Below are 16,029 nucleotides of genomic sequence, written 5' to 3'. Positions count from 1 at the left end.
TTCTGTAGTAGTAATCATGAGATTACAATGTAGCCAATTATGAAAAGCATTACTTGAAATATAACAAATAAATATACCCAAGTATGTATTATCATAGTGTCATATTATGCCGATATAAGGACTGAACAAACAAGTAGATACTTTCGAGTCGGTACATTCAGTAATAGATTACGGTACATTTTTAAACGGCATTATGGTAGTCAGTGTAATTTTTTTTTTTCAATCAGACCAAAGATCTACTGTATGAACTACTGAATCTTCTCCATTTAGCAACAGCGCCACTCACTGGTCATGTAGATATCACCTGTCTGGTCTTGATGTCATTATAGTATTTCCTGCCATTGATTGACAGGGATGAGACCAGACCGTCCGTACCTGTGCACTTCTTTCAAACATACTTGATACTTAAAGAGAGCCTCTTGGACAGATGTCCTTGTTTGCATGGAGTCTAACTCAGGCTGTTGGAACTTGCAAGGTTGATTACATACGAGCAGAAATGCTATGTTTTAGGCTTCTTTCATTGATGCTACTTTCTAAATAATTTTAAGCATCAGTCGTATTTCTGGAATGTAGAACTTGGAATACAGGTACGTGTGTGAATTAAGACAAGAGTGGTTGTGGAAAGCCATATGTACCATGACAATATTATCTAATCATTGCATTGACCTCACTTTTGCAGTGTGGAAAAGCAACGTGAAATGAAGCAATTTTTTCATGCTTTCAGACAAGTTTTAATCCTTTTTAATAAATCTTATAAACATATTCAAAGCACTGTCAAATGACAATATCAGAAAGAAAAAACAAAACACAATGCACAGAGCAACTGAAAACAAGTGTTTGAAACAGAAGTAAAATCAACTTAATGGAGTGAGAGTTGAAAGAAATGTAAGCTTTCAATTTTTCTTCTATTTTTAAACACAAGTTGTCACATGTCATTCTCTATATAAAAACATTTTAACTCACAAATGGTTTTCCCTTTTATTTTAAAGATTTTTTTAAATATACAACATTGTATTTACATGGTCGAGTATATTTACAAAAAAAATAAGCATCACTGTAGGTTTGAGTTTTTGTTCCCTACAGGTGTCTAAAAACAAATAAAATGATAAATAAAAAGTAAACACCATTTTATGTTTCTGACATATTCAGTAGCAGGCATGGCTACCCAGTCATCTGCAAAGTGCTGTCCATTCTCAAGAAGCATGAACCGTTTCTTTCACAAAACTACAACACGGCCACCCTCCCATACCTACCCCACCCTGCTTCCCTCCCCTCCTGCCTCCAAACAGCACCCCACAGTACCCTGATACGCTATCATAACACTTTGAACAAAGCTCAATTCTGGACATTTGTGAAAATGTGGCATTCTGTAGTCTTGCTCCTATGATCCGTCATCATAATACTCTCAGGCATAACAGAATGAGCCGGATTCCATGTATGATTTCATAAAATTAAAATAATCAAAATGACAGTTGTGGATTCCACACAGTGGGTTGATGATCGACCATTGGGGACTGTGTGCAAGCCAGGTGAAAGGGAGCAATTTACTTCATGGGCTTGTCACAGCGTGGTCATAATGTATTTATTTCCAATGTAATTGCTATAGATGCATCACACAGTCACCTCAGGTCAAGAAGATGGAAAAAACTATGGCAAATAAGTTTACAAGCAGGCTTCACCCCAGACATCTAACATTGAGTTAGTAATGAGTGTCAGCCAGGTTATGGTGAAATGGCAAGGGGTTAGCAAATGGTTACACGGCATGACGCCATGAGACAGAGCCACAGCAGCACCAGAGACAGGACATAATATACACACACAAGAAAACTTGCTGAGTCACAGAGACACACCACATAACTACACTGACGGTCCCACACACATCCACTCTAAACATACACATGGTTGTGCAGAATAGTGCATCGGAGAAGGTGCCACTACCTGCAGTGCCAAGATGGCAGCAACCAATGAAACAAAGCAAGAAACAGCCTCTTCCATGAGAAGAGTAGCTAAAACTATAAAGAAGCTGATAACTCCAATATAAGAACTGCTGAAAATGACAATACAGTTGAACCAGTTTGAAAAGGACACCTCGTGCACCCTGATTTCTTTTTACAAAACATGTTAGAACTGTGTTGGCTACAACAAATGCCCAGCAATGTGCACCTAAAACACCCTTAAGTGATTATCATTTCCAATAAAAAGAACGTGCCTTAAAGCCTCTAAGTACCATTTAAATAGATTTAAAAAAATGTGGGGGTATATAATTACGAATATTTGAATGATCTTAGTATTGTTGGCTTAAAATCTCGACAGACACACAAAGACAGCGAGAAATGTAACTTAAAAAGGTTGTTTTAAGGTCTCCCATTTGATAGCTTTATTTGCCATGGTGTGACTGGGGACTCTATGAAATACTGTAGCTTAGAGTAGATCCACGCCCTGCCAAAATGGACAATTTAACATGCCAATCAACGTCAGTCAATGACTCGTTCGTTCTATGCAAAAACCAAGGCATAGTGACACGACAGCCACACGGTTAGCTAGGGTTAGACAAAGTGCTCCGATGTGTGTCTATTGTCATAACTTGACAAGAAAAGCAAAGAATATAATAAATAAAAACCACTCACTATAAAGTAAAATCCTCACTACTTTTTACTACCTATGATTTCATTTGGGAAGCATGAAGCTAGGACTCGCACTAACGTTTGTTCAGTGGACAGGGTTTGACAAACTAAAACACAATAAATACTACTTGAAAAAGATACGGTGTCTCTCGATCGGCCGAAGGGACATTGAAGAAAAGGCATGTCCGTCTACATAACATAAATGGATTCATTTGTCAATGATTTTCAGTTTTTTGTCGGCATAAAGTGCAACAGTGCTTTGTTCTCTCCTTGGCCCACGGCAGTACCCATGGTAGCCAGGGCTCTTCCTCCATGGTGCTGGGCATCTCACTACAAACCCAGGTCAGGTCCAAGGGATTAGAGGTTAGGTTTCAGGGCATTCGCTGTTCACACTGGTCTCACTTGTCACACTGGTCACACTAGCGCTAATGCTAATGCTAACATCTTCATCTTCCTCTTCTCCATTTTCTTCTACTTCTCTCTGGTATAGGTTGGACTTCAGGGGTTTGACCATGCCTTCCTCATAGACCCTCAAGATGGCTTCACACACAAACTTGTACTGGCTCTGAGGACACAGAAGAGAAAGAGGGGAAGGAAGAGAACATCAGTAACAGTAGGAGCTAATGGCAAGACATGAGTAAACAAGCCAGAGCAGCCAGTGATTGGGATAGAGGCAGCCAGGGATGAATAAACATGAAAAGCCAACTTCTGAGGTGGGAAGCAGTGGTGAGTGCATTTGGAAAGTATTCAGACCCCATTACGTTTTCCACTTTGTTACTTTACAGCTTTATTTTAAAATTAATCTCCACACAATATCCCATAATGACAAAGCAAAAACAGGTTTAGAATTTTTTAATAAAAACAGAAATACCTTTAACATGCATATTCAGACCCTTTGCTAGACTCGAAATTGAGCTCAGGTACATTCTGTTTCCAATTATCATCCTTGAGATGTTTCTACAACTTGATCCAGTTCACCTGTGGTAAATTCAATTGATTGGACATGATTTGGAAAGTCACAACTGTCTATATAAGGTCCCACAGTTCACAGTGCATGTCAGAGCAAAAACCAAACCATGAGGTCGAAGGAATTGTCCATAGAGCTCCATGACAGGATTGTGTTGAGGCACAGATCTGGGGAAGTGTACCAAAACATCTCTGCAGCATTGAAGTTCCCCAAGAACACAGTGGCCCCCATCATTCTTAAATGGAAGAAGTTTGGAACCACCAATACTCTTCTTGGAGCTGGCTACCAGGCCAAACTGAGCAATTGGGGAGAAGGGCCTTGGTCAGGGTGATAACCAAGAACCCAATGGTCACTGACAGAGCTCTAGTGTTAATCTGTGGAGATGGCAGAACCTTCCAGAAGGACAACCATCTCTGCAGCAACCATCTCTGCAGCATTCTAGCCTTCATGCTAGAATGGCCAGATGGAAGCAACTCCTCAGTTAAAAGCCACACGACAGCCCACTTGGTGTTTGCCACAGGCACCTAAAGGACTCTTTTACAATGAGAAACAAGATTCTCTGGTCTGATGAAACCAAGATTGGACTCTTTGGCTGAATGCCAAGTGTCATATCTGGAGGAAACCTGGCACCCTCCCTACGGTGAAGCATGGTGGTGGCAGCATCATGCTGTGGGGGTGTTTTTCAGTGGCAGGGACTGGGAGACTAGTCAGGATCGAGGGAAAGATTACAGAAGCAAAGTACAGAGATCCTTGATGAAAACCTGCTCCAGAACACTCAGGACCTCAGACTGGGGCAAAGGTTCACCTTCCATCAGGACAACGACAAGAAGCACACAGCCAAGACAACGCAAGAGTGGCTTCGAGACAAGTCTGAATGTCCTTGAGTGGCCAAGCCAGAGCCCAGACTTGATCCCGATCAAACATCTCTGGAGAGATCTGAAAAAAGCAGTAAAGCGATGCTCCCCATCCAACCTGACAGAGCTTGAGAGGATCTGCAGAGAAGGATGGGTGAACCTCCCAAAAAAATACAGGTGTGCCAAGCTTGTAGCGTCATACCCAAGAAGACTTGAAGCTGTAACCACTGCCATAGGTGCTTCAACAAAGTACTGAGTAAAGTGTGTGAATACTTATCTAAATGTGATATTTCAGTGTTTTTGTTTTGTCATTATGGGGTATTGTATGTAAAAAAAAAATGCAATGGTATCCATTTCGGAATAATGGCTGTAACGTAACAAAATGCAGAAAATGTCAAGGGGTCTGAATAATTTCCTAATGCACTGTATGTGTGTACCCACTGAATGCGTGTGTATTTGCATTAGGGAAAGGGGGTGAGTGAGAACATGTGTACTTAGATTATTGTGTATGCACACACTTAGTTCAGCATGTATGACTGGAGGAAGGAAATGCATGAAAGCCACTTTTTGATTGGATTTTTCCCTAGTCTCATTAGCATGGTCTCTAACAACCCCCTCATCTTCCACCATTCCTCCCCCACATCCTTCCCCTATCCCCCCAGACCCTGAGGGTGTGCTAGCCTCATTAGAGATCAGCACATCCTAATGAAATTACAGCTGCATCATCATCATCTCTACCTCCTTTAGCCTGGGTTTCTGGGCTGAGCACGGGGCCAAATGGCACTCATGCAGTGTTCTCTAGAGAGAGAATAAAGTGTGCTTCCCAAATGGCACGCTATTCCCTATATAGTACACTACACTTGAACAGGGCCAATTGGGCTCTGGGTCTAGATGAGAAATTGCCAGACCTGGGCAGAAAATAGTTGTATTTTGTAGTTAATACCAGAGGTAGTCAAATATATTTTCTATAGAGTTTTTAGTTAAAAAGCAAATTTTCTTTGATATTCAAATAGGGTTCTCAGAAAACCAAATAATATTTGAAGGTATTTGCACCTGTATGGCTCAATTGGTACAGCATGGCTCTTGCACCGCCAGGGTTGTGGGTTTGATTCCCGGGGCCACCTACATGTAAAATGTATGATTGATGACTAAGTTGCTTTCGATAAAAGCATCTGCTATATACATATATACACACACACACACACACACACACACACACAGTTAAAGTCAGAAGTTTATATACACCTTAGCCAAATACATTTAAACTCAGTTTTTCACAATTCCTGACATTTAATCCTAGTTAAAATACCATCTTAGGTCAGTTAGGATCACCACTTTATTTTAAGAATGTGAAATGTCAGAATAATAGTAGAGAGAATGATTTCAGCTTTTATTTCTTTCATCACATTCCCAGTTGGTCAGAGGTTTACATACACTCAATTAGTATTTAGTAGCATTGCCTTTAAATTGTTTAACTTGGGTCAAATGTTTTGTATAGCCTTTCACAAGTTTACCCCAATAAGTTGGGTGAATTTTGGCCCATTCCTCCCGACAGAGCTGGTGTAATTGAGTCAGGTTTGTAGGCCGCCTTGCTGGCACACGCTTTTCAGTTCTGCCCACACATGTTCTATGGGATTGAGGTCAGGGCTTTGTGATGGCCACTCCAATACCTTGACTTTGTTGTCTAAGCCATTTTGTCTCGACTTTGGAAGTATACTTGGGGTCATTGTCCATTTGGAAGACCCATTTGCGATCAAGCTTGAACTTCCTGACTGATGTCTTGAGATGTTGCTTCAATATATCCACATAATTTTCCTCCATCATGTCATCTATTTTGTGAAGTGCACCAGTCCCTCCTGCAGCAAAGCACCCTCACAACATGATGCTGCCACCCCCGTGCTTTGGCTTCTTCCTTGCTGAGCGGCCTTTCAGATTATGACAATAGGACTCGTTTTACTGTGGATATAGATACTTTTGTATCCGTTTCCTCCAGCATCTTTCACAAGGTCTTTTGCCGTTGTTCTGGGATTGATTTGTACCTGTTGCACCAAAGTACGTTCATCTCTAGGACACAGAACGAGTCTCCTTCCTGAGCGGTATGGTGTTTATACTTTGTACTATTGTTTGTACAGATGAACGTGGTACCTTCAGGCGTTTGGAAATTGCTCCCAAGGATGTACCAGACTTGTGGTCTACAATTATTTTTCCTGAGGTCTTGGCTGATTTATTTAGATTTTCCCATGTCGTCAAGAAAAGAGGCACTGCATTTGAAGGTAGACCTTGAAATACATCCACAGGTACACCTTCAATTACTCAAATGATGTCAACTATCCTATCAGATGCTTCTAAAGCCATGACATTTTCTTGAATTTTCTAAGCTGTTTAAAAGGCACAGTCTACTTAGTGTATGTATACTTCTGACCCACTGGAATTGTGATACCGTGAATTATAAGTGAAATAATCTGTCTGTAAACAATTGTTGGAAATATTACTTATGTCATGCAAAGAGTAGATGTCCTAACTGACTTGCCAAAACTAGTTTGTTAACAAGAAGTTTGTGAGGGGTTGAAAAACGAGTTTATGACTCCAACCTAAGTGTATGTAAACTTCCTACTACACACATACACACGTTATTTGAAAACAAAAAAACATTTATTTGATGGCTGCCAAATATTTGATGAATAACTAAAAACAGTTGAATTAGTCTAAAACTACGATTAGCACATGGTTTGGAGGGCTCTCAGATATGAATCTTAATATAGCCTAGAATTAAATACATGAGGGACATGGAATCACTTCAAAACTAGAGTGGACCACGTTTGCAGCTTCAAAACAACTAACAAATATATTTTCACAATGAGTGAGGCATACACTTGACATCAAGTTCTTGTGTAGTAACTTTGTGATTATTACAATAGCAACGTTGTTATATAGGACTTTGGAAATTGATTTACATAATGAAGTTCACGTAAATGGAATAAGGAAGTCACTATTCCTTGTGTACAGTACTTAAATACTCCTCTCATTATGCAATTCGAATGCACTTACCAAAGTATTAAGTAACATACTAATAAAAAAGTTGCTCCAAAAGTAATTCAAGTTTTATTACATAGGCACAAGAAGTTTAATGTTAAGTGTTACTGAAAATGCTAACAGCAATAAAATATGGATATTAAGTGTCGAAAGGAAAATAAATATCCCAAAACTGCCTTCTTGAATCAACTACAGCCAATGGAGTTGGAAAATCATGTTTGTTTGTATTCTGACTAAACTATCCCTTTAAAAGATGCTTGTGTGTTTGAAACAAAAAACACTTGCCTTCAGATGGACAGAGGCCCGAAGTAGTTATTGCTAAGCATCCAACTTGCTTTTCACAATGCTTGCAAATGGATTTGAATTTCTCTGCAGTATTTTCAGGTATCATTAAATGAATTGTAGCTTTTGAACCTTTCAGTGGCATTTTGGAAGAGTCATACAGTAGTTGAGCGTCACCTTATTTATCTTAAAACAATATTTGTTAATTGGTTTGTCTTGATTATGTACACCTGAGGCAATGGACAATTAGGACAATGGATATTTACAGAATGTTCACACAAATGTATTGTGTAGATAAAATATGACTGTCAGATAGATTGGAATAGTATAGGACATTGTGTTTGCTATTCATTTTATTTCCATCTTCAACATGCAGTTCCAGATACAGCCCTGTACCTGGATATACAGTGCATTCGGAAAGTATTCAGACCCCTTGACTTTCCACATTGTTACAGCCTTATTCTAAAATGTTGATTTATTTTGTTGCTAAAGTACGAAAAAAACAAACAATTTACATAAGTATTCAGAGCCTTTGCTATGATACTCTAAATTGACCTCCAGTGCATCCTGTTTGCATTGATCATCCTTGAGATGTTTCTACAACTGGACTGGAGTACACCTGTTGTAAATTCAATTGATTGGACACGATTTGGAAAGGCACAACAGTCTATATAAGATCCCACAGTTGACAGTGCATATCAGAACAAAAACCAAGCCATGAGGTCGAAGGAATTGTCCGTAGAGCTACGAGACAGGATTGTGTCGAGGCACAGATCTGGGTAAGGTTACCAAAAAATGTCTTCAGCATTGAAGGTTCCCAAGAACACAGTGGCCTCCATCATTCTTAAATGGAAGAAGTTTTGAGCCACCAAGACTCTTCCTAGAGCTGGCCGGCTGAGCAATCAAGGCAGAAAGGCCTTGGTGAGGGAGGTGACCAAGAACCCTATGGTCACTGACAGAGCTCTATAGTTCCCCCGTGGAGATATGAGAACCTATGAGTACCTTCAAAAAGGACAACTGTCTGTCAGGTTGGATGTGGAAAGACTGAGAACATGAGAAACAAGATTCTCTGGTCTGGTGAAACTAAGATTGATCTCTTTGACCTGAATGCCAAGTGTCATGGCACATATCTGGAGAAGGTTACCCAAAAATGTCTGCAGCAATGAGGGTCCACAAGAACACAGTGGCCTCCAACATTCTAAAATGGGAGAGTGGCCAGATGGAAGCCACTCCTCAGTAAACGGCACATGACAGCCCGCTTGGAGTTTGCCAAAAGGCACCTAAACACTCTCAGACCATGAGAAACAAGATTCTCTGGTCTGATGACACCAAGATTGAACCTGGCACCATCCCTACAGTGATGCAGGGTGGTGGCAGTATCATGCTGTGGGGATATTTCCCAGCGACAGGGAGACTAATCAGGATTGAGGGAAAGATGAACGGAGCAAAGTACAGAGAGATCCTTGATGAAAATACTCAGGACCTCAGACTGGGGTGACGGTTCACCTGTCATCAGGACAACAATCCTAAGCACACAACCAAGACAACGCAGGAGTGGTTTCGAGACAAGTCTCCAAATATCCTTGAGTGGCCAAGCCAGAGCCCAGACATGAACCCGATCGAACATCTCTGGAGAAGAGCTGTGCATTGACATTCCACATCCAACCTGACAGAGCTTGAGAGGATCTGCAGAGAAGAAATGGAGAAACTCCCATAAATACAGGTGTGCCAAGTTTATAGCGTCATACCCAAGAAGACTCAAGGCTGTAATCGCTGCCGAAGGTGTTACAACAAAGTACTGAGTAAAGGGTCGAAATACTTATGTAAATGTGAAATGTCAGTTTTTATATTTTATTTTATTTTTTGCAAAAATTTATAAAAACCTGTTTTTGCTTTGTCATTATTGGGTATTGTGTGTAGGTTGAGGAAGCAAAAAACTATTGAATTCATTTTAGAAGGCTGTAACATAACAAAATGTGGAAAAAGTAAAGGGGTCTGAATACTTTCCGAATGCACTGTATATTATAATTATAGCTGGTTAGGATGGAGCAGGGAATACATTATACAGTATAGCCTCTAGTCTGTGCTGCTGTGCCTTTTTATTGCTACTTGCTACCTGCTTTTTACTTTTAATAACAGTTTAATCAAACTCTGTATTTCATACGTTTACTAACATCTTAGTTTTGTCTTCACTTTTTTAAATCAAATGTTCACCTATGGACGCTTTATCTGGAAATGGATCTGGAGGACCTCCACCAGCTGAAACGAATTACCATTGTACCTTCTCATTGCAGTTGCTGCTCTCATAATATTCTAGACAATAATTATGGTGAGAATAGCAGAGTTGGCTTCAGACAAAATCCATACGCAAGGTGTAGGAAAGGATGAAACCACGTCTGTGCCACCAGTAAGTACAGTTGTGGCCAAAAGATGAGAATGACACAAATATCAATTTACACAAAGTTTGCTGCTTCAGTGTGTTTAGATATTTGTCAGATGTTACTATGGAATACTGAAGTATAATTACAAGCATTTCATAAGTGTCAACGGCTTTTATTCACAATTACATTAAATTATGCAAAGAGTCAATATTTGCAGCGTTGACCCTTCTGGCATGCTGTCAATTAACTTCTGGGCCACATCCTTACTGACGGCAGCCCATTCTTGCATAATCAATGCTTGGAGTTTGTCATAATTTGTAGGTTTGTGTGTCCACCCCCCCACCAAAATATCAATGTTTTGTTCCCCAAGCCACTTAGTTGTCACTTTTGCCTTATGGCAAGGTGCCCCATCATACTGGAAAAGGCATTGTTTGTCACCAAACTGTTCCTGGATGGTTGGGAGAAGTTGCACTCGGGGGATGTGTTGGTACCATTCTTTATTCATGGCTGTGTTCTTAGGCAAAATTGTGAGTGAGCCCACTCCCTTGGCTGAGAAGCAACCACACACATGAATGGTCTCAGGAAGCTTTACCGTAGGCATGACACAGGACTGATGGTAGCGCTCACCTTGTCTTCTCCGGACAAGCTTTTTTTCCAGATGTCCCAAACAATCGGAAAGGGGATTCAGAGAAAATGACTTTACCCCAGTCCTCAGCAGTCCAATCCCTGTACTTTTTAAATAATATCAGTCTGTCCCTGATGTTTTTCCTGGAGAGAAGTGGCTTCTTTGCTGCCCTTCTTGACACCAGACAATCCTCCAAAAGTCTTCGCCTCACTGTGCATGCAGATGCACTCACACCTGCCTGCTGCCATTCCTGAGCAAGCTCTGTACTGGTGGTGCCCCGATCCCGCAGCTGAATCAACTTTAGGAGACGGTCCTGGCGCTTGCTGGACTTTCTTGGGCGCCCTGAAGCCTTCTTCACAACAATTGAACCGCTCTCCTTGGAGTTCTTGATGATCCAATAAATGGTTGATTTAGGTACAATCTTACTGGCAGCAATATCCTTGCCTGTGAAGCTCTTTTTGTGCAAAGCAATGATGACAGCACGTGTTCCCTTGCAGGTAACCATGTTTGACAGAGGAAGAACAATGATTACAAGCACCGCCCTCCTTTTGAAGCTTCCAGTCTGTTATTCAAACTCAATCAGCATGACAGAGTGGATCTCCAGCCTTGTCCTCGTCAACACTCACACCTGTGTTAACGAGAGAATAACTGACATGTCAGCTGGTCTTTTTGTGGCAGGGCTGAAATGCATCGGAAATGTTTTTGGGGGATTCAGGTCATTTGCATGGCAAAGAGTAACTTTGCAATTAATTGCAATTCATCTGTTAACTCTTCATAACATTCTGGAGTATATGCAAATTGCCATCATACAAACTGAGGTAACAGAGGTAACTGTGAAAATGAATATTTTTGTCATTCTCAAAACTTTTGGCCACGACTGTACAGTTATAAGTGTTAATCCCCCCGCACAGTCCCCACAACCTGACAATTTTCTCATGGCTTCTGGAAAGAAATGCTGTCGGCATGCTCAACCGGCGTTACTCATTCAGCCGATAGAAACTTTCAACTGGTTTTCCCCACAAGCAACTAGTCAGAGTCCGAGCCTTCTCATGTCTCTCCTCCACCCGTTACGGGGTCTGAGCCGCCGAATCCTCCCACCATTAGCTCAGACAAATTTAAAACCCTAGTAATTGGCGACTTCATTACCCGCAATATTAGACGTAAAAATAATCTCCCAGCAATCATACATTGTTTACCAGGGGGCAGGGCTGCCGATGTAGGGGCTAATCTGAATATTGCCAGAAGTGGCAAGTGTAGAGTAGAGGGATATTGTTATCCATGTAGGAACCAACGATATTAGGATGAAACAGTCAAAGGTCACCAAGCGCAACAGTTTCAGCGTTTAACTTAGCTAGAAAGATGCTGGCATCAAGTAATTGTCTCTGGCCCTCTCCCAGTTAGCGGGATGATGAGCTCTACAGCCGACTCCTAAAACTCAAATCGCAATTTGAAATCTGTTTCCTGCCCCTCCCAAAATATATAATTTGTAGATAATTGGTCATTCCTGGACTCACCCACAAATGGGTCCAAGCCTGGCCTGCTGAAGAAGGACGGACTCCATTCTAGATGGAGGGGTGCTCTCATTTTATCTATCAACATAGACAAGCTCAAACTCTTCAGGCACCACAATAAGCTAGGATGCAGGCCGGGCAGCATGCTGTTAGCCTGCCTGCAAGCTTAGTGGAGTCTGCCCCTAGCATAGTCAGCTCAGTTTTCCCCGTTGAGAACGGTCTGTGCCTTGATCTAGGTCATGCAAAATTTAACATGGTGGTGTTCGCTTTAGCAATCTCACTGGAATAAAAAAAACTCCATTCCGGTCATTAATCAAAGAGATTGTGATAACGCCTCACATCTCAAAATGGGACTACTTAATGTTAGATCCCTCACTTCCAAGGCAGTCAATGAACTAATCCCTGATCATAAACTTGACGTGATTGGCCTGACTGAAACAGGGCTTAAGCCCGATTAATTTACTGCGCTAAATGAGGCCTCTCCTCCTGGTTACACTAGTGACCATATTTCCCCCGCGGATCCCACAAAGGAAAAGGTCAATTCACAAAAAAAAAAAAGACTGCACATTGGTATTTTGAGGCTCTAGTCAAAATATGAAATCTATGCTGCCTGCTCAATCACTTTTTATAGCTACTGTTTACAGGCCTCCTGGACCTATACAGCATTCCACACTGCACATACAAGCTTGTTAGCTATCTAGCTTCTCTGGTCCAAAGTTACACCAACTTTGAAGTTCCTCCATAAAAGCCACTCCTTTGTAGGTATAATTCTGTGGTCCTAATTCAGATAATGCATGTCATCACAAGATGCCCAGCGCTCCAAGCCAAGCCTCATCCATCCTCTCTCTCTCTTTCTCCACACCGCAAAATTTCAGTTGCATCTCGTGCTCTACACTTGCCCTTCATCACACATGTAAACAACTCACTGAGCTATTGCTTGCCCGCTCTATAGCAAGCTGCTCTATCCGCATTGCATTTTTTTATTTCACCTTTATTTAACTAGGCAAGTCAGTTAAGAACAAATTCTTATTTTCAATGACGGCCTGCATGATTGATGAAGTAATTTAATGTTGAGCTAAACAAAACAATTCAGAGGATTAAAATGGAACACAAAGGAGCGATGTAACAGTACCCTTTTTTCATAGTCATGGCCTCTAAACCTTCCAGCTGTCTACTGGAACCTATTCCAACTAAAATACCGAATGACCTACTTTCTGTGCTTGGCCCTCCTATGTTGAACATAAACGGCTACCTGTCCTTCGAATGTGTACCAAACTCCATAACGGTGCAGTAATAAAGCCTCTCCTGATAAAGCCAAAACTTGACCCGGAATTACTTTAAAACAAAAATCGGCCTATACTGAATCTCCCATTCATTTAGAAAAGAAAACTGAAAAAGCTGTAGCTCAGCCACTCACCGTCTTCCTTTATGGACGCAAAACGCTGCAGTCTGGTTTTAGACCCCCATTATAGTACTAAGACTGCACTCGTGAAGGTGGTAAATTACCTTTAAATGGCGTCAGACCAAGGCTCTGCGTCTGTCCTCGTGCTCCTAGACCTTTGTCAAAATCTTCACTGTCAACCACCACATTTTGGGGGGAGAAATTGAAAACCCTAATTGGTCTACGCAGACAAGTTCTTGCCTGGTATAGACATTATCTGTCAGAAAGATAGTTTGTCTGTGGATGGTTTGTCATCTGACAGATCAATGGTCAATTTCGGTGTCCCCAATGTTCCGTTCAAGTACTATTGTTTTCACTATATACACACACTCAGTAGCCAGTTAATTTGGTACACACCCCGTTCAGGAAAATGGTTAGCTCCTACAGACAGCGGGTCACGCCGTGGTTTGCTATATAAAGCAGGCAGCCAGGCATCAAGGCATTCAGATAGTGTTCGATTGGACATTAGAATGGTCATGATCATCGGTTCCAGAAATGCCGGCCTCCTGGGCTTTTCATGCTTGACAGTGTCTAGGGTTTACCAAGAATGGTACTACAAATTTTTAAAAATGGTGGCGGTGTAATGTTGTGGGAATGTTTTCCTGGCACACACTAGGTCCCTTTATACCAATTGAGCAACATTTGAATGCCACATCTTGTAGAATCCATCCCGAGGAATTCAGGGGGTCCGACCCAGTACTAGATGGGTGTACCTAATAAACTGGCGACAGTGTATGCTACCTCTTGGTGATGTCATTCGGGAAACACTCAACTTTCACTGCTATGTAGACGACACATCTGTACATATTGATGAATGGTAGTCTGTTTTAGACAAAAGTGGATGGCTGACGAACAAATGCAAAATATTTCAAGAGGACCTTTTTTCCATCTTCGTAATACTGCAAAAATCTGAAACTTCCCATGTTTTAGTCTCTTCTCTGGCTACCCAGATGAGGCACTAAATAAACTTCAGGTAGTGCTAAATACATCTGTTAGAATCTTGACAAATTTGATCATATTACTTCCAGTGCTAACCTACCTACCTTGGCTTACTGTTAAGGCTAGGGCTGATTAAGGTTTTACTGTTAACCTATAAATCATTTCTCCTACCCACCTCTCCGATTTGGTCCAGTTGTATATACCTACACGTGTGCTATGGTCACAAGACGCAGGCCTCCTTATTGTTCCTTGAACTTCTAAGCAAACAGCTGGAGGCAGGGATTTCTCCTATCGGAAACCATTTTATGGAATGGGCAAGGCTTTCGGTCTCAAAAGTCTTTATTGAAGACTCATCACTTCAGTAGGTCCTATGATTGAGTGTAGTCTGGCCCAGGGGAGCAAAGGAGAAAGGCAAGGCTCTGGGAGTGACCACCCTTGCTGCCTCTGCCTGGCCAGCTCCCCTGTCTCTATTGGGATTCTCTGCCTCTAACCCGATTATGGGGGCTGAGTCACTGGCTTGCTCATGCTCTCCCATGCAGTCCCTCGGAGGGGTGCATCACGTCATGCCAGGCTTTTTTTGCTATACTCTACTTGAGTGGGTTGAGTCACTGACGTGACGGAAAGGTACACACAAAGACGCTACAGCAAAGCTAAAACGAAAAAGGGGAAATCCGGTGCTCGACTGAGGGAATTGAAAATCCCCAAAAACATTCCTTACCCCAAGATACTTAAACTGGTGACGAACTGGGAGAACAAAGAAAAAGGAGCACTGCTGCTGCATACATTTGATAGATTTATTGACAGGACAAGTAAACAAATCGGCTTACGTTTCCGGCATTATTCGCCATCAGAGCCTTGACGCGATCTTCCTGTCCGGTCTTGTGCTGCCTCTGGCTCGTGTGGCGATGGAGATCTTCGTGTCTCAGAGTAGTAAGTTAGTGGTCTGTTCATATCCCTTTGGTGGTGTGGGGGCTGTGCTTCGCAAAGTGGGTGGGGTTATATACGGCCTGGTTCCCCCCCCCCTCGGTCGAGTGCTGAAGTGCATAAAAATCATCGGTCCTCGGTTGCAACACTCACTACCGAGTTCCAAACTTCCTCTGGAAACAACGTCAGCGCAAGAACTGTTCGTCCGGAGATTCATGAAATTGAAGCCCAAGTATCACCATGCGCAATGCCAAGCGTTGGCTGCAGTGGTGTAAAGCTCCCCGGCATGGAACTTTGGAGCAGTGGAAACATGTTCTCTGGAGTGATGAATCACACTTCATCTGGCAGTCTGGCGGACAAATCTGGGTTTGACGACCTGCCCAAATGCATAGTGCCAACTGTAAACTTTGGTGGGGGAGGAATAATGGTCTCGGGCTTAACACTACAG

At 41.9% G+C, this 16,029-nt stretch overlaps 1 protein-coding gene across 3 annotated transcripts in view; it reads right to left on the bottom strand.

Moving 5' to 3' along the window:
• Positions 1–723: 723 nt before the first annotated feature.
• Positions 724–16,029, bottom strand: part of LOC109867540 (tyrosine-protein phosphatase non-receptor type 4) — a 97,120-nt gene continuing 81,814 nt past the window's right edge. For all 3 annotated transcript variants that reach the window (XM_020456751.2, XM_031796267.1, XM_020456769.2), the window contains one exon: positions 724–3,189. In XM_020456751.2, the coding sequence (XP_020312340.1) occupies positions 2,989–3,189 (201 nt within the window). In that variant the 3' untranslated portion in view covers positions 724–2,988. The remainder of the gene's footprint in view (positions 3,190–16,029) is intronic.

The sequence above is a fragment of the Oncorhynchus kisutch genome, linkage group LG2 (assembly GCF_002021735.2).
Source record: "Oncorhynchus kisutch isolate 150728-3 linkage group LG2, Okis_V2, whole genome shotgun sequence".
Classification (NCBI taxonomy): domain Eukaryota; kingdom Metazoa; phylum Chordata; class Actinopteri; order Salmoniformes; family Salmonidae; genus Oncorhynchus; species Oncorhynchus kisutch.
This window is presented reverse-complemented; position numbering and strand designations above follow the sequence as displayed.